Source organism: Ranitomeya variabilis, chromosome 8 (genome assembly GCF_051348905.1).
Source record: "Ranitomeya variabilis isolate aRanVar5 chromosome 8, aRanVar5.hap1, whole genome shotgun sequence".
NCBI lineage: Eukaryota > Metazoa > Chordata > Amphibia > Anura > Dendrobatidae > Ranitomeya > Ranitomeya variabilis.
The window spans coordinates 103,610,991-103,629,953 of NC_135239.1; the positions used below are offsets into that span (position 1 = coordinate 103,610,991).

At 43.3% G+C, this 18,963-nt stretch overlaps 1 protein-coding gene across 1 annotated transcript in view; it reads left to right on the forward strand.

Annotated features, from left to right (window-relative positions):
- The first annotated feature begins 2,369 nt into the window (after positions 1–2,369).
- The window catches only part of COLGALT2 (collagen beta(1-O)galactosyltransferase 2), a 248,408-nt gene continuing 231,814 nt past the window's right edge, over positions 2,370–18,963 (forward strand). Inside the window, exon 1 of the mRNA XM_077278788.1 lies at positions 2,370–2,826. Coding sequence (XP_077134903.1) covers positions 2,603–2,826 — 224 coding nt within the window. The 5' untranslated portion in view covers positions 2,370–2,602. The remainder of the gene's footprint in view (positions 2,827–18,963) is intronic.

An 18,963-nucleotide genomic window follows, 5' to 3' on the forward strand; every position in this document is an offset into this window, starting at 1 on the left:
CTTATTCTGTTTTAGTATCTATGTTATAAGTTTGGTTCTTTTCAGGTATATATGCAGTAAGCATGGTTCTATTTCAGTATCTACTTACTAAACTTGGTTCTTGTACCATATCTATGTAGTACACTTCTTCCTAGAACCCCTGGCAAAAATTATGGAATCACTGGCCTTGGAGGATGTTCATTCAGTTGTTTAATTTTGTTGATTGCAGATTACGGACATGGCACAAAACTAAAGTCATTTCAAATGGCAACTTTCTGGCTTTAAGAAACACTAAAAGAAATCAAGAACAAAAAATGTAGTAGTCAGTAATGGTTACTTTTTTTAACCAAGCATAGGGGAAAAATTATGGAATCACTCAATTCTGAGGAAAAAATTATGGAATCACCCTGTAAATGTTCATACCCAAAAATAACACCTGCATCAAATTAGATCTGCTCGTTAGTCTGCATCTAAAAAGGAGTGATCACACCTTGGAGTGCTGTTGCACCAAGTGGACTGACATGAATCATGGCTCCAAATGAGAGATATCAATTGAAACAAAGGAGAGGATTATCAAACTCTTAAAAGAGGGTAAATCATCACACAATGTTGCAAAAGATGTTGGTTGTTCAGTCAGATGTGTCTAAAATCCGGACCAAATACAAACAACATGGGAAGGTTGTTAAAGGCAAACATACTGGTAGACCAAATAAGACATCAAAGCGTCAAGACCAGAAACTTAACGCAATATGTCTCCAAAACAGGAAATGCACAACAAAACAAATGAGGAACAAATGGGTGGAAACTGGAGTCAAGGTCTGTGACCGAACTGTAAGAAACTGCCTAAAGGAAATGGGATTTATACACAGAAAAGCTAAACGAAAGCCATCATTAACACCTAAACAGAAAAAAACAAGGTTACAATGGGCTAAGGAAAAGCAATCGTGGACTGTGGATGATTGGATGAAGTCATAGTCAGTGATGAATCGTGAATCTGCATTGGGCAAGGTGATGATGCTGGAACTTTTGTTTGGTGCCGTTCTAATGAGCTTTATAAAGATGACTGCCTGAAGAGAACATGCACATTTCCACAGTCATTGATGATATGGGGCTGCATGTCAGGTAAAGGCACTGAGGAGATGGCTGTCATTACATCTTCAATAAATGCACAAGTTTATGTTGATATTTTGGACACTTTTCTTATCCCATCAATAGAAAGGATGTTTGGGGATGATGAAATCATTTTTCTAGATGATAATGAATCATTCCATAGAGCAGAAACTGTGCAAACATTCTATGAAAAAAAGACGTATAAGGTCAATGTCATGGCCTGCAAATAGTCCAGACCTCAATCCAATTGAAAATCTTTGGTGGAAGTTGAAGAAAATGGTCCATGACAAGGCTCCAACCTGCAAAGCTGATCTGGCAACAGCAATCAGAGAAAGTTGGAGCCAGATTGATGAAGAGTACTGTTTGACACTCATTAAGTCCATGCTTCAGAGACTGCAAGCTGTTATAAAAGCCAGAGGTGGTGCAACAAAATACTAGTGATGTGTTGGAGTGTTTTTTTGTTTGTTTGTTTTTCATGATTCCATAATTTTTTCCTCAGAATTGAATGATTCCATCATTTTCCCCCTATGCTTGGTTAAAAAAAGTAACCATTACTGACTACCACATTTTTTGTTCTTGATTTCTTTGTGTTTCTTAAAGCCAGAAAGTTGCCACTTGAAATTACTTTAGTTTTGTGCCATGTCTGTGATCTGCGTTTTTTCAACAAAATTAAACAACTGAATGAACATCCTCCAAGGCCGGTGATTCCATAATTTTTGCCAGGGGGTTGTAATACCATATCTATGTAGTATGTATGGGTCTGGTACTGTATGTATGTGGTAAGCTCAGTTCTGCCACATCTGTTGCAAGCTTTTGCTAACAGCTTAGTTGGGTATCAAGGATTGTACTTAGATGTGTGATCACAGTGTGAAGTCAACATGTCTTTTATGCAGCAGCCAGAGATAACCAGGTCAAGGATGGAGCACTGCTGATGGGCAGGTGCTGTGTGCTTGACTCTCTGCCTAATATTTGTAACCCAAACCCTGATATTAGTTGTTAACCAACTTTCCTGAACTCCTGAAAAACAAATCTGCTTCGTTATGCAGCAATAAAGAAAAGGAGGATGTAAAACTAGGCAGGTTTACCATTCTGCAGTCTAGGAAAGTTGGTTGAAAAGTAAAAGTTATCACAGTGATGTGACTGATGTCATAGTGATGTGACAGTGATGTGACAATGGTGTGATAGTGATGTCATAGTGATGTGACTGGTGTGACAGTGATGTGACAGTGATGTCATAGTGATGTGACTAATGTCATAGTGATGTGACAGTGATGTGACAATGGTGTGATAGTGCCAGGAGTTGTGTCCCACCAGAGACACCAGCGATCCACGAGTGACTGGTGCGGGGTCAGGAGAAGACCCGGGATTGTGTGCTGTGATGAATGGCATGCATTATTAGCGGTCCTGCAGATCCCCCCTCTCTCCTGCTCTCATATTTCAGCTCCATCCCCCCATCCCTCGTCCATGTAGCTGCAGGAGCAGAGCAGTATGCAGAGCGGTAGCTCGGGGGAACATGGCTGCAGTCAGTGCCTGGCTCCTTGTGCCCCTGTCCCTCTCCATCATGGGCGCTGTGCTGGCCGAGGAGCTCTCCGTGGAGGAGGACATGTTCCCGGAGTCCGGGCTGCAGAAGCCCAGTGTCCTGGTCGCCATCATAGCCCGGAATGCTGCGCACACGCTGCCCTACTTCCTGGACTGCATCGATAAGCTGGACTACCCGAAGAGCAGGATGGCTATCTGGTGAGGGCAAGGCTGGCACCCCGGCGGGCGCATTACATGTGCGGGGCACTGCTCCTGATGGAGGCTCCTCAGGTCACACAGGGATTGGCACTGACTCCTTACCTGCTGCTGCTACTTCTGGCCTCTCAGGTGACATCCTCTCCTTGGACCCATTCTGCCCTGCAGAGGAATGTGTTCCTTGCACCTCAGCAGCCTTCCTGTGCAGGGTCAGCAGCTCCATGTCTGGGGAACAGGCAGAGGTTCACCTTTCATGGTGAGGGCAGCAGTAGGTAGATGTTGGAGCATGGAAACATTACTCCTGAACAGGGGTCCACAACCTGGGGCCACATGTGTCCATGATGCCTTTCTGTGCGGCCCCCAACCATATGGATACAACAGGTAGCTGTATGTGAGCGGCTGCGCAGAGGCGTAGTGTGGCTGGCGAATACTAATGGTGCCCTGTGGATACCTCAGACATCAGGAGAATGCGGTCTCGTCCCCCGTGTGACAGTTCAGAGGGAGTCTGGGCATTGGACACTACTATATGGGAATTGTGAAACTTTAGGCAGTAAGTACATCACCTATAAGCTCTAGTGTAGGAATCTATGAGGTGAGCATGGCAGCTTCATTACCAGGATTTGTTCCCTCAGCTTTTGATGAGAATTTACAAGGCGATTTTCCTGCAAAATTCGAATTTAATAGAGAAATTGCTCCAAATATTCCTCTTGATTTTTGTTGGAAATGCTCAAATTAACGTGAAAAAGCCGCAATGTGAGACTGCGCCCTGGGACCTTTCTCCCAATAAAATACATGGGAGTATTTGAAGCGTTTTTTAATGTGGATTTTGGAGCTGAATCTATTTCTAAATCCTCCTAAAAAACCTCTGTGTGTGTGCTTAGGTACGATTAGAGAGCGGATTGGTGGAGACGTCCTGTGTATAAGTATACCGTCTACTTTCCTTATGCCACCATGAATGTCGCAGAAGCAAACACCTCATTCATTTTTATTGCAGCAATTGGTTCAGTATAACAATGTGGCCCTTGGACCAAAAACGTTGTGCACCAGAGCTCTATAAGTAGTGAGAGAAGCTTCCTGGGTTCAGTTTTGCACCCTCCAAATCTGAGTCACACTGAGAAATGGGTAGAAATGTTTGCGTCCCGTTATCCCATACGAGCAGTCCGGTGCTGTCACACACCCAGTGGTGGACTCCTAGCTGACTATTGGCGTCAAACAATTGGGAATATCTCAGGAATCCATTTACTAGATTTTGTAATCCTGGATCTAAAGATTTAGTGGCAGAAGTAATATAGTGTCAGCGATCTGATTTCTGACCTTATGTAAAGGGTAATTGCACTTTCTAGAAAACTTTTAACATGTCATAAATTTTGGTTGGTGGAGGTCCGAGTGGGATCAATTACTGTGCATTCTTCTGCCATGTCTATCCTGTTATTATTTGCTTGCGGTATTACTGGCCTTGTATTACATCTTATGGATGACTCTTTATTATGCATCCACCTCTCCAGTTTCTAACTTATGGGGCACTTAAAGGAAACCTGTGTAGAGATTGATGCTGCCTGAAACATTGGTATCCTGAAAACAGACAAGATCGCTGTTGTCCATCTCACATTCAGACGTCAGAGAAAATCGGACTGAGTCTGGACCACGATGCAAAGACTGTCTGCTGGTCTCCTGACCCAACTGTGTCAGATTCATAGAAATATATCAAGCTTCACGCTTGGGTCATGTGACCTGCTGCCAATCCGGACATTGCGGTCTGATTTCAGACTGATTTGCACGGACGTCTGATTGCGCTACTGTGACAGGCTGTGAGGTTTCAGAGAAATTATAGCTTAAAGGGTATCTGTCTCCTCCAGGATATATATGACCTATTAATATGGGTATACGGGTTATAGAAATGTTACACTAGTCCTTCCTGTATGCCTCATATTAATGGTCTGGAAGCTGAGAATTCTTATATTCTTTCTTTAAGTTAATGATATCTTCCAGGCTCTGGGGTGTGCAGTGCCTGGAATGAATTCCTGCCTCCTCTCCTCATTACCACACTACCCTCCCATCAGCATCAGTTGTGGCCCTGGAATCCTGCGTCTGCTCCCTGCACTCCCTCAGAAATCCATACCTCTTCCTCCCTTCTATGGGCGCTGCACTTGGGAGCGAATTCCACTCCAGAGACCTGCGTCCTGCGTGCCTATAAGGTGCTCTCCCCACTTCCTCCCTGCATAGTCATCATCTTGTACACATGGTTCCTAGTGATGACTATGCAGGGAAGATGTGGGGAGAGCACCTTATTGGCGCGCACGTCGGTGGTCACAGTGACTCACTGGCAACTGCGCAGAAGATCCCAGAATGCAGTGCCCACAGAAGGGAGGAAGATGTAGGTATTGTGGATGGAGTGCAGACGTGGGATTTCAGCACCAGAACTGACATGCATGGGAGGTGGTAGTATTACAATGAAGACAGGAGGCAGGGATATCTTCCAGGCTCCGGGGCGTGCGGTGCGCATATTAATAGGTCATATAGGTTCCAGAGGATGACAGATTCCCTTTAAAAACCAACTAGGCACATGGAAGATAATGGGCATAGGGAGAAGAGTCCAGTGGGTGTGTCCTCCAGCTTCTCCCCGCCCAGCTTATCTTAATTGACCAGACGTCTCTATTATTGCATAAGAAGTCAGCTGTCAGTCAAGTAGAGTTGGGCGGGAGAAGCTGAAGGGAGTCGCCCAGTGGACTCTCCATCCTCTGTTGCCTCATTTTTCAAACTGTGTTTTGAGCCTGTCTGTATTCCACGTTACCCTTGGTTCAAGCAGTATCAGATTAGATTCTCCTGAGCAGTCCCCTTTAAACTCCAAAGTTTCCATGGCAGTTCAATAAAGTGTTCTTTTCATAGTCTTTTCCTGATATGATGAGTCATGCTGCCCTCTGAACCCTACATGATGTACCACTAAGTGTAGATGGGCATATTCAGTGTACAGTGTAAGGTAGAGCCAACTATGTGGGAATGTTTGCACTGGTGGAGCAGTAACACTCCATTTATATTTAGGTCTATGTTGTGTACGGTAGTGTAGCTGCTCTTTATACTGATATTGTGTTTGTTTATTTTGTTTCTTGTAAACAATTGATTTTGATTATGAAAACTCCATCTGGAATCCATCATAGTCCATCAAGTCATGACTTCATGATGCACTCAGTTGTATCTGTATCTTCTCATTTTCATTTCCAATCTAAGTTGTATTTTCTGCAGGTTCCCAGGTAAATTATTGGGGTGGCCCGACTGTAACGGGGTCTGCTGTGCTGGAGTACCTCTTTCAGTACCACACCGTGGTTCAGGAGGTCCACTCTGCTTTGGCTGGATTCTGAATGAAGGACGCTGACTGGAATTCCTTGATTACATGGGGGAATATAAAATATCACTGCTTCTCCACGTATTTCCAGTGTGACAACTCTTTACACACAGAACACAGAATATACAGTGCCTACAAGTAGTATTCAACCCCCTGCAGATTTAGCAGGTTTAATAAGATGCAAATAAGTTAGAGCCTTCAAACTTCAAACAAGAGCAGGATTTATTAACAGATGCATAAATCTTACAAACCAAAAAGTTTTGTTGCTCAGTTAAATTTTTATAAATTTTAAACATAAAAGTGTGGGTCAATTATTATTCAACCCCTAGGTTTAATATTTTGTGGAATAACCTTTGTTTGCAATTACAGCTAATAATCGTCTTTTATAAGACCTGATCAGGCCGGCACAGGTCTCTGGAGTTATCTTGGCCCACTCCTCCATGCAGATCTTCTCCAAGTTATCTAGGTTCTTTGGGTGTCTCATGTGGACTTTAATCTTGAGCTCCTTCCACAAGTTTTCAATTGGGTTAAGGTCAGGAGACTGACTAGGCCACTGCAACACCTTGATTTTTTGCCTCTTGAACCAGGCCTTGGTTTTCTTGGCTGTGTGCTTTCGGTCGTTGTCTTGTTGGAAGATGAAATGACGACCCATCTTAAGATCCTTGATGGAGGAGCGGAGGTTCTTGGCCAAAATCTCCAGGTAGGCCGTGCTATCCATCTTCCCATGGATGCGGACCAGATGGCCAGGCCCCTTGGCTGAGAAACCACCCCACAGCATGATGCTGCCACCACCATGCTTGACTGTAGGGATGGTATTCTTGGGGTCGTATGCAGTGCCATCCAGTCTCCAAACGTCACGTGTGTGGTTGGCATCAAAGATCTCGATCTTGGTCTCATCAGACCAGAGAACCTTGAACCAGTCAGTCTCAGAGTCCTCCAAGTGATCATGAGCAAACTGTAGACGAGCCTTGACATGACGCTTTGAAAGTAATGGTACCTTACGGGCTCGTCTGGAACGGAGACCATTGCGGTGGAGTACGTTACTTATGGTATTGACTGAAACCAATGTCCCCACTGCCATGAGATCTTCCCGGAGCTCCTTCCTTGTTGTCCTTGGGTTAGCCTTGACTCTTCGGACAAGCCTGGCCTCGGCACGGGAGGAGACTTTCAAAGGCTGTCCAGGCCGTGGAAGGCTAACAGTAGTTCCATAAGCCTTCCACTTCCGGATGATGCTCCCAACAGTGGACACAGGTAGGCCCAACTCCTTGGAAAGGGTTTTGTACCCCTTGCCAGCCTTGTGATCCTCCACGATCTTGTCTCTGATGGCCTTGGAATGCTCCTTTGTCTTTCCCATGTTGACCATGTTTGAGTGCTGTTCACAAGTTTAGGGAGGGTCTTAAATAGTCAGAAAAGGCTGGAAAAAGAGATAATTAATCCCAACATGTGAAGCTCATTGTTCTTTGTGCCTGAACTACTTCTTAATACTTTAGGGGAACCAAACAGAATTCTGGTGGGTTGAGGGGTTGAATAATAAATGACCCTCTGAAAAGACTTTTCACAATTTAAAAAAAAAATAAACAAAGAAATAACATTCTTTTTTGCTGCAGTGCATTTAACACTTCCAGGCTGATCTACAGTCCAAATATCACAATGCCAAGTTAATTCCAAATGTGTAAACCTGTTAAATCTGCAGGGGGTTGAATACTTCTTGTAGGTACTGTATATCACAACAGATACAGAAGGCAGGCCCATTCAAAAGCGGCAGCCAAGACATACATTACAATAGCCGCAGGTGGCCGGAGCCTGCTGATATTTACTGTGGGAATTACAAAGGTGGGGGAGGTCAGAAGGGGGATATCTTGTCTCCTCTGCCCAGGGGCGCAGCCTGTGGGCTGATGCATTAGAGACATATATCTCACATGGAACCTATTATATATACAAATAACTGCATAACATATTCTGGGTGCTGGGGGGTTCTGTAACACCGACCATCTTCTACAGGGGTGCACTGCTCCTTAGCCTCCGTGCTTCCTGCATGCTCGGGGGTGGTGCGCTCCTTCTTCATAGACAGTTTGGGCAAGGACATTGGGGCGCACAGTGCCTTGATTGGCAGTGTGTCATGATTCCCAATGGCAGGGAAACATCAGAACACAAAAATAACGGACGAGCTCTGGGTGATGGAATCTCGAGCTGACCGTGAGCTAAATCTACCACACAACTAATAGTAGCCAGGGAGCATACCTACGACTTCCTAGATGCCACGCGCCAGCCGGAGGACTAACTACGCCTGGTAGAGGAAGGAACAGACCTGGCTTACCTCTAGGGAAATACCCCAAAAGATGATAGCAGCCCCCCACATGTAATAACGGTGAGTTAAGAGGAAAAGACATACACAGTATGAAAGTAGATTTAGCAAAGAGAGGTCCACTTACTAGATAGCAGAAGGATACAAAAGAGGACTTCACGGTCAACTGAAAACCCTTTCAAAAAACCATCCTGAAATTACTTTAAGACTCCTGTGTCAACTCATGACACAGGAGTGGCAATTTCAGCCCGCAAGAGCTTCCAGCTACAGAGAATGACAAAAACTGCAAACTGGACAAAAGATACAAAACAAAAGGACAAAGTCCACTTAGCTGGTCAGCAGACTAGTAGCAGGAACATGCAACCGAAGGCTCTGGTTACAATGATGACCGGCAAGGAAATGACTGGAGAGCAAGGCTAAATAGGAAACTCCCAAACACTGATGGGAGCAGGTGAACTGAGACAGCAAAGCACACACAAGTCACCAGTACCACCAGCAACCACCAGAGGAGCCCAAAAAGCGGATTCACAACAGCAGTGATTGGCTGCAGAAGTCACTTGCTGTAGTAATGGCGTCACTGCTGCCATGTCATTGAAGATCAAGACTAGTAGTGGAGAGACAGTGCTTCAATCACTCCCATGTCTATCAGAAAAAAAATAAGGTTAATTTTTGGTGGGATTGGTTGACCATCTAATAAGTACAGGTGCGTCCTTATCTTCCGGCAGATAATTCACTACCAGATGAGTCTGGCTTCAGCTTACTATGTTCTCCCTATGGGGAGTGCATGACTCAGTGATTGGGGTCCTGGGTTCAAATCCCACCAAGTACAACATCTGCAAGGAGTTTGTATGTTCTCCCTGTGTTTGTGTGGGTTTCCTCCGGGTTCTCCGGTTTCCTCCCACACTCCAAAGACATACTGATAGGAATTCTAGATTGTGAGCCCCATTGGGGACAACGATGATAATGTGTGCAAACTGTAAAGCGCTGCAGAATATGTTGGCGCTATATAAGCAATGCATAATAAATAAATAATAAAATAATAATAACGTTCTTGAGTATAGTGAATGGTCGGCATAATGAGCATTTCACCAACAGTTATCCAAGGTTTATGGCTGACTCAAGGTTGATTTTGTTATGTTGTATTTTTAGAGAGCACGCCTGTCTTCTAGAAATCTCAACCTGGAGATCGCCTGTAATAGTTTCTGAAGTTCATAGAAGCTCGAGCTTACTACCTGCTTAGCAGTCCCATGAATAAGAAGGATAAAAACACATCTAAACATGGAAACAAGTGGAATGTGCACTGTCTGTTCTGCTCAGTGTCTTCTGGGTAGGAGACAAGTAACAGTTTCTGGATTTAAGCACTTTTCATGTTAAGGCCGGGGTCACACTTGCGAGTATGATGCGAGAAACTTGGGCGAGTCTCAGGCATCAATACCCGGCACTGCCACTGGCACTCGGGATCGGAGTGTGCGGCTGCATGTATTTCTATGGATTTCTATGCAGCTGAACGCTCAGGTCCTGAGCGCCGACGGCAGTGCAGGGTATTGATGCGAGAAACTCGCAAGTGTGACCCCGAATTAATAGCAATATCTGCATTTGTTATCACAGCTGTGGGTAACGCTTTAGGGTAGGTTACATGACCATTTTCTCCATGGTCGTGTCCATGTCCATGTAAATTGGACTGCGCTCAGAAGTCATCAAAGTGCGATCTGATTTTGTTCAGAGACCCATAGACTTGTATTGCTGATTTTGATCTAACATTTAGATCAAAAATAATTTTTTTTCTTCTTTTATTTTTTTTAACCCCTTTACCCCCAAGGGTGGTTTGCACGTTAATGACCGGGCCAATTTTTACAATTCTGACCACTGTCCCTTTATGAGGTTATAACTCTGGAACGCTTGCATGTATCCTGGTGTTTCTGACATGGTTTTCTCATGACATATTGTGCTTCATGTTAGTGGTAAAATTTCCTTGACTTTACTTTAGTTTATTTGTGAAAAAAAAAACGAAATTTGGTGAAAATTTTGAAAATTTCACAATTTTCCAACTTTAAATTTTCATGCCCTTAAATCGCAGATATATATCACACAAAGTACTTAATTAGTAACATTTCCCACATGTCTACTTTACAATATTAACAGGAGAACCATGAGTCAAAAAGGTTGCCAAAAAGTAGTTTACATCAAACAGTACAAACTTTATTAAAGGTACAATCAATATCAAGATAAAATATTACCAGTTACACTAAAGTGACATAGTGACTACATCCGTGGATACAATAGTGAGCTGAGAACACCAGTACGAGACATAGAAATCCTGAGGTATATAGATATAAAATACGTATATTATCACAGTAGTGTGGACTGAAGACTAACAGCCAGAAACCGGCAGCCCAGCTAAGAAATATAATGATAACATAAAGTGCAAACGTGCTACAAAATTAGCTGGGAGCTACAGCGCACACAAAATGAATAAAGACAGTTAATTACCCATACTGGTATGTGACTGGGCGCTGGACGAGACCTCTACATCATCCCACATGGGTAATTAACTGTCTTTATTCATTTTGTGTGCGCTGTAGCTCCCAGCTAATTTTGTAGCACGTTTGCACTTTATGTTATCATTATATTTCTTAGCTGGGCTGCCGGTTTCTGGCTGTTAGTCTTCAGTCCACACTACTGTGATAATATACGTATTTTATATCTATATACCTCAGGATTTCTATGTCTCGTACTGGTGTTCTCAGCTCACTATTGTATCCATGGATGTAGTCACTATGTCACTTTAGTGTAACTGGTAATATTTTATCTTGATATTGATTGTACCTTTAATAAAGTTTGTACTGTTTGATGTAAACTACTTTTTGGCAACCTTTTTGACTCATGGTTCTCCTGTTAATATTATATTTATGGTTGAGTCGCCATCTTTTGGTAATACAATACACGGCTGATGTCCCTTTATGTGTATGTCTACTTTACATCAGCACAATTTTGGAAGTACATTTTTTTTGTTAGGGAGTTATAAGGGTTAAAAGTTGACCAGAAATTTCTCATTTTTACAACACCATTTTTTTTAGGGACCACATCACATTTGAAGTCACTTTGAGGGGTCTATATGGTAGAAAATACCCAAGTGTGACGCCATTCTAAAAACTGCACCCCTCAAGGTGCTCAAAACCACATTCAAGAAGTTTATTAACCCTTCAGGTGTTTCACAGGAATTTTTGGAATGCTTAAAAAAATGAACATTTTACTTTTTTTCACAAAAAATTTACTTCAGATCCAATTTGTTTTATTTTACCAAGGGTAATAGGAGAAATTGGACCCCAAAACTTGTTGTACAATTTGTCCTGAGTACGCCAATACCCCATATGTGGGGATAAATCACTGTTTGGGCGCATGGCAGAGATCGGAAGCGAAGGAGCGTCATTTGACTTTTCAATGCAAAATTGGCTGGAATTGAGATAGAACGCCATGTCGCGTTTGGAGAGCCCCTGATGTGCCTAAACAGTGGAAACTCCCCAAAAGTGACACCATTTTGGAAAGTAGACCCCCTAAGGGACTAATCTAGATGTGTGTTGAGCACTTTAATACCCAAGTGCTTCACAGAAGTTTATAATGTAGAGCCGTAGAAATAAAAAATCTTATTTTTTTTTACAAAAATGATTTTTCGCCCACAATTTTTTTTCCCCAAGGCTAACAGGAGAAATTGGACCCCAAACGTTGTTGTGCAATTTGTCCTGAGTACGCTGATACCCCATATGTGGGGGTAAACGACTGTTTGGGCGCATGGCAGAGCTCAGATGGGAAGGAGCGCCATTTGACTTTTCAATGCAAAATGGGCTGGAATTGAGATAGGACGCCATGTCTCGTTTAGAGAGCCCCTGATGTGCCTAAACAGTGGAAACCCCCCAAAAGTGACCCCGTTTTGGAAAGTAAACCCCCTAAGGAACTTATCTAGATGTGTGGTGAGCACTTTGAACTCCCAAGTGCTTCACAGAAGTTTATAATGTAAAGCCATGAAAATTAAAAAATAATTTTTTCTCCACAAAAATGATCTTTTAGCCCCCAATTTTGTATTTTTCCAAGGGTATCTGGAGAAATTGGACCCCAAAAGCTGTTGTGCAATTTGTCCTGAGTACGCTGATACCCCATATGTGGGAGAAAACTACTGTTTGGGCGCATGGCAGAGCTCAGAAGGGAAGAAGTGGCATTTTGGAATGCAGACTTTAATGGAATGGTACAAGTGTTATCCATGAGAATCACAGTTAGCATTTGGCCAAGGAGATCAGTTGTGTGCACAAGCCCTTATAATAAAGAGAGTAAAGAATATCTCCTAAGTATAGGATCCCAATTACACACGTCTGCAAGGGTAAAATTGTTTTAAAAGTAAGAGGTGATTTTTATATACGTTTGATCTCTGAACTCAGTAAAAATATAAAAAGAATTCCATCCCATACAGTTTTTTAATGAACCCTGACCCCATAGGCTTTTTCTTGCACAATACTTTGACCCTTTTGTGAGACTGTTGGTGGATGATTTTGGTGTCATTAGATTGGTTACAAATTAATGGACGCTGTGCTGCAATTGGTTGCTATGGGCAGAGAAGATTTTCTTAACACAGCTACCAAACAATGTGGTGGTGTTCATGGCATCAAATCACAGCATAGCTTTCATTTTACCTCAGCAGTGTAAGAAATGAAATCTGTGTTGTGACTGGTTGTTATGGACAGTAAAGACCGATATTTTTTTTACTCACAGGCCATAACAATGTGGTTCTGTCCATTGCAACCAATCAGAGCACAGCTTTCATTTTACCTCAGCAGTACAAAAACTGAAAGCTGCACTATCATTGGTTGCTGTGGGGAGCAAAGACAGATTTTGTTTTAGACAAGCTCATAAGAGTGCGGTAGTGTGCTTACCATGATTCCCTTCAGTATTTAGTGGTTGTGGTGCATTAAGCTTCTGTTTGTAACAAAGTGAACAAAATGGCTACAAGGTGGTGGCCTAATTCACCTAACAACTTTTTTCTACATTTGCGGTTGTTTTGCAGTGAAGAAACACTGAAGGAACATTATGGGCTTTGTTAGAAAATTGTACTTTACTGTAAAACAAGGTGATCAGGACAAGTCGTGGGCTCCACATGCAGTGTGTTCTGTTGGGATAGGATACAGTTGTCTAAAGGGAAGAAAGAGCTTTCATTGTGTCATTCTTATGATCTGGAGGGAACTGCAAATTCATAGTAATGACTGCTACTTTTGTACGTGCGACGTGGAGGGATTCAACTTTAAAATTAAGGAGAAATTATATACACAGACCTCCCGTGACTGATTCGCCCTGTGCCTCATGGACCAGGAATACCTTGAAGATACACCTGATTCAGAAGACTCAGAACATGTGATGCAAGATTCTAATGTAGACTTTCACGCTAGTCACAACGAGCCACAGCTTTTTACGCAGCTTGAATTAAATGATTTAGGCAGGGACTTGGAATTGCAGCAAGTATGCATCGTTGCCTGTAGGGCAGTCTGTGCACTTTAAATAAAGCTATGAGAATTTAGACCAGAGGTGTCAAACTGCATTCCTCGAGGGCCGCAAACAGGTCATGTTTTCAGGATTTCCTTGTATTGCACAGGTGATAATTTAATCACCTGCACAGAATGATTCCAGCACCTTGTGGAATGCTAAGGAAATCTTGAAAACACTCATGGTTTGAGGCCCTCGAGGAATGCAGTTTGACACCTCTGATTTAGACTTTATTGTCAAGAAACTTAACTACGAGGATCAAGGATGGTCAATATATGGTGATCTGAAAGTTCTCTCTTTGCTACTTGGGCAGCAAGGAGGATACATGAAGTACCCATGCTTTTTGTGTGAATGGGACAGTTGGGATAGTACTCAGTCATCACTGGAGCCCAAAAAGTTGGCCAATGAGAACATCTTTGCAACCTGGGAAACAAGTCGTTTCCAAGGCATTATAGATCAGATGAGCTTCATTTACCATTTTGTTTATGCTTGATAAAGGCAGCTTGATGGCTGAAATGTTGCTTTTATGGTGCATTTTCGATGAATTAAGGAATAGAATCATCTCTCTGGTTCCTTGGAAATGATTTGTCTCTAAATTTGCTGGTAACTCAGTGTGAAGTTGACCCAAGGAAGTGCAGAGCCTGTGGAGTGGTGCAAACCTGGACTCAAAAACATAGTCGCAGAAAGTTAGTTGATACCACTAAAGTTCTCCTGCCACCACTCCACTTTAAGCTTGGACTGTTGAAGCAGTTTGTGAAAGCTTTACTGAATGGAGAGACTTTTAAGTACCTGTGTGCCAAGTTTCATGGACTGTCCAACGCAAAACTGAAGGAAGGCGTTTTTGTGAGTCCGTATATTCAAAAACTTATGAAGGACGACATGTTCAAAACAAAAATGAAAGCTGTTGAGGAAAGGGTTTGGGATTCTTTTAAAGAAGTTGTGAAGAAATCTCTAGGTATCAGCAAAGATCCAAAATGTAAGTCCATTGTGGAGAACATGCTGAAACATTTCAAACCCTTGAGTTGTCTGATGAATTTGTTACATTTTCTACATTTCTATTTAGGCTGCCGTCACACTAGCAGTATTTGGTCAGTATTTTACATCAGTATTTGTAAGCCAAAACCAGGAGTGGAACAATTAGAGGAAAAGTATAATAGAAACATATGCACAACTTCTGCATTTATCACCCACTCCTGGTTTTGGCTTGCAAATACTCATCTATATATATAATTGTCTAAGTCTACGTTCACATTTGCGGTCTGCGCCGCAGCGTCGCCGCATGCGTCATGCGCCCCTATATTTAACATGGGGGCGCATGGACATGCGTCGCACTTGCGTTTTGCGCCGCATGCGTCACTGCGGCGCACGCGTCCGGGCGCAGAGGACGCAGCAAGTTGCATTTTTGCTGCGTCCAAAATCAATCAAAAAAAGGACGCATGCGGCGCAAAACGCAGCGTTGTGCATGCGTTTTGCTGCGTTTTTGTTTGCGTTGTGCGTTGCGGCGCCGACGCTGCGGCGCACAACGCAAATGTGAACGTAGCCTAAGGGGTACTTCCGTCTTTCTGTCTGTCTGTCTTTCTGTCGGCAACTTCCGTCACGGAAATCCCGCGTCGCTGATTGGTCGCGCCAGCTGCCTGTCATGGCTGCCGCGACCAATCAGCGTCGGGCACAGTCCGATTAGACCCTCCCTACTCCCCCCGTCAGTGCCCCCTGCGTGCTTCACTGCTGACACATGACCCGCACATGGTGCACGTCGCTGCACGAGGTTATAATGGGGAGGAAGCAGCGAGCGCTCACAATGCGGGACATGGAAATACAACGGGGAGATCACAGCGGCCGCCATCATCTGACCTGTGCCTGGGGCTCCGCACACTCCTGGGAGCAGCCACGATGTCCTCTGCCAGCAACGGCCTCCGTGCCAGACTACAGGAAGGGCGGACTATCACCCCGCATGTGAACAGCTCTTCGGAGCTAGACCATGTGCCGGCACTGTGGAGTCCTGCTGGGCCCTCGGCATCTCCGTCATCTACACACGTGTCCTGTTATTGTTAGGCGCGGGCCATGTGCTGCTCCTGCACTGCCAGAGATGGCGCCTCCGCCGCTCTCACCACCAGCTGTACATCTGCTACTCTCATGGTCGGACGGGCCGGGGACGGTCTCCAGAAAGCTGCCATACTACTTTGGCTGTGTTACATATGTCTCTGTGTTATATACTACGTGGGCTCTGCTATATACTACGTGGCTGTGCTATATACTACGTGGGATCTGCTATATACTACGTGGGCTCTGCTATATACAACGTGGCCTCTGCTATATACTACGTGGGCTCTGCTATATACTACGTGGCCTCTGCTATATACTACGTGGCTGTGCTATATACTACGTGGGCTCTGCTATACACTACGTGGGCTCTGCTATATACTACGTGGGCTCTGCTATATACTATGTGGATTTTGCTATATAGTGCGTAGCCTCTGCTATATATTACGTGGCCTCTGCTATATACTACGTGGCCTCTGCTATATACTACGTGGCCTCTGCTATATACTACCTGGCTGGGCAATATACTATGTGCCCTGTGTTATATACTGCGTGGGCTGTGCTATATACTACTATACATATTCTAGAATACCCGATGCGTTAGAATCGGGCCACCATCTAGTGTAAAATACTGACCAAATACTGCTAGTGTGACGGCAGCCTTAGACTGCTTTCCTGAAAACCTTGGTGCTGTTAGTGAAGAGCAAGGAGAAAGATTTCATCAGGATATTAAGGAGATGGAACGAGGATACCAAGGTAGATGGAACTTGAATATGATGGGGGATTACTGCTGGATGCTTCACAGCGAAGATCTGCAGGCCTTCTATAAGAGAAAAGGCATCAAGAGAAGCTTTAAAGAGAAAAGGAAGTCACAAGAATTAATTTCCAATAAACTTGCAGAATGAATGTTCAATAAATTTTTATACATAATATTGTGGACATTTTTGTCTACAGTAAAGATTTTTCTTGTTCATCTCACTTGAACACAATTTCACACTCATTTTGTGCAAAATTCAATATGTGATGGTTAAAAATAGAATTATTTTTTTTAAATCAGGGCACAAGAAAACATACGAATCAGTCATTGGATTTGAAAAAAATTTCATAAACCCAAATTTTGCATATCTGTATTATCTTTATTAACTCAGAACATGTCTTGCAGGAACAAAGAACATGTCTTGCAGGAAGGAAAAGTGGTCATATTTATACAGTTTTTAAAAATATGCTTATCCAAAATAGAGTGTTCCCACACAAAACGTATACAGACTCAAGTGTATATTTTGGATTATTATATCATTAACAACTGTACAAATAGGACCACTCTGTAGCCCCACTTCAGCCGGATGTAAACACATGGAATGGAGCTGTGCTATGCAGCGCTAATCAATATGTAGTACTGCAGGTATGAGTTCTGCAGAACAACAGACTCAATAGAATAGGCGCTGTTCTGCAGTACCCAAGAGCGGTGACTAGGCATTATTATTTATTTATTATGATTTGCTTAGATAGTGCCATCATTTGCCTCAGCACTTTACAGACATCGTCATCATTGCCCCCATTGGGGCTCACAATCTGGATTCCCTATTAGTATGTCTTTAGACTGTGGGAGGAAACCTAGGGAGAATGCAAATCCCTCACACATGTTGTCCTTAGTGGGATTTGATCCCAGGACTCCAGCGCTGCAAACCAACAGTGCTAACCACTGAGCCATGCATTGAATGGAACTGCTCAGTGTTTAGATCTGGCCGCCACTGGTGTAACAGCTGATTGGTGAGGGTGTCGAATGTAAGACACCCACGATCTTATATTAATGAACTATAACATGAATATGTCGTCAATATGTTCTTGACTGGACCACCCTTTTAAGGATTTGTTATATCATTATTGTTGTGGTCCCTGAAAATAGGAGGAGTACAGACTGTGGCTGTAATATTCTGCCCTTACAGACCCTTACATAGAGCAGCATATTAAGCTGAGATATCCGCTTTACATCTTCACACCTCTTTTTTTACTTTAGCAGTGATAATGTCTTGAAATATGCAGTATTGGAACTCAGTACACTGGTTGCATGTTCTGCCAGATGAATAGCCCTTTCTCTCTCCCCTATGAAGATACATGCTTGGCTCAGCTGAGCCTGTATATCCATTGTAATGGGTAAGGAAGAATAAGTCACAGCCAGGAACCTCTGCCAGGAGCTTATGCCCTGTGGGAATAAAGGATCAGACATGTAAATTCTAGCACGCCCAATCCTTCTTTCTTCTCTTATTTGCCATCAGGAAGGAGCCAGGCTATTTCTTAGTATGACCCACTGCCATATAGAAAGGTAGGAGAGCGCTGTATGACTTTCCTATACTCTATGGCCTAGTTGTTTGGTTAGAAATGGGTGACATTCCTACATAGATAACACACTGTTCTACAAAGTCTGATTAATATGTGTTTCCAACTCCTGCTTGACTTGCAGACCAGATTTGTGAGGATGTCAGTTTGTATGGCTGTATGATGTGTGCTTTGATTGCTGCTAATGGTAATTTGGCTTGTAGTTATTCTGCAGTCAGCATAACTGGGGCTCACTCAAGTGTCAACTGTGAAAAGGCTGGAGGAAGCTTATTGCAGACATCCTTCTGAGGCCCTGTGAATCCCAGTTGTGCCAGTTCACTGATGCTTTTCATAATAAACCTTTCATGAGCAGGTCAGAATTTCTCCTTTGTCATCAGTCATTAGCCTCCAGTCTCTTGTACATGAAAGAAACCAGACGCCTGGTTTATCCAGGGAACCCCTTATCACTGGTGGATAAGCTGTGTGATACCAAACACGAAGCTAGTCGCTTCCTTTTCATACTTTCCACTTAACACGACTTTGCCTTTTGTACCCGAGCATACTCAACAATTTGACCATTGTCCAAGATGAGATATTCCTTAATTTCCTGGCA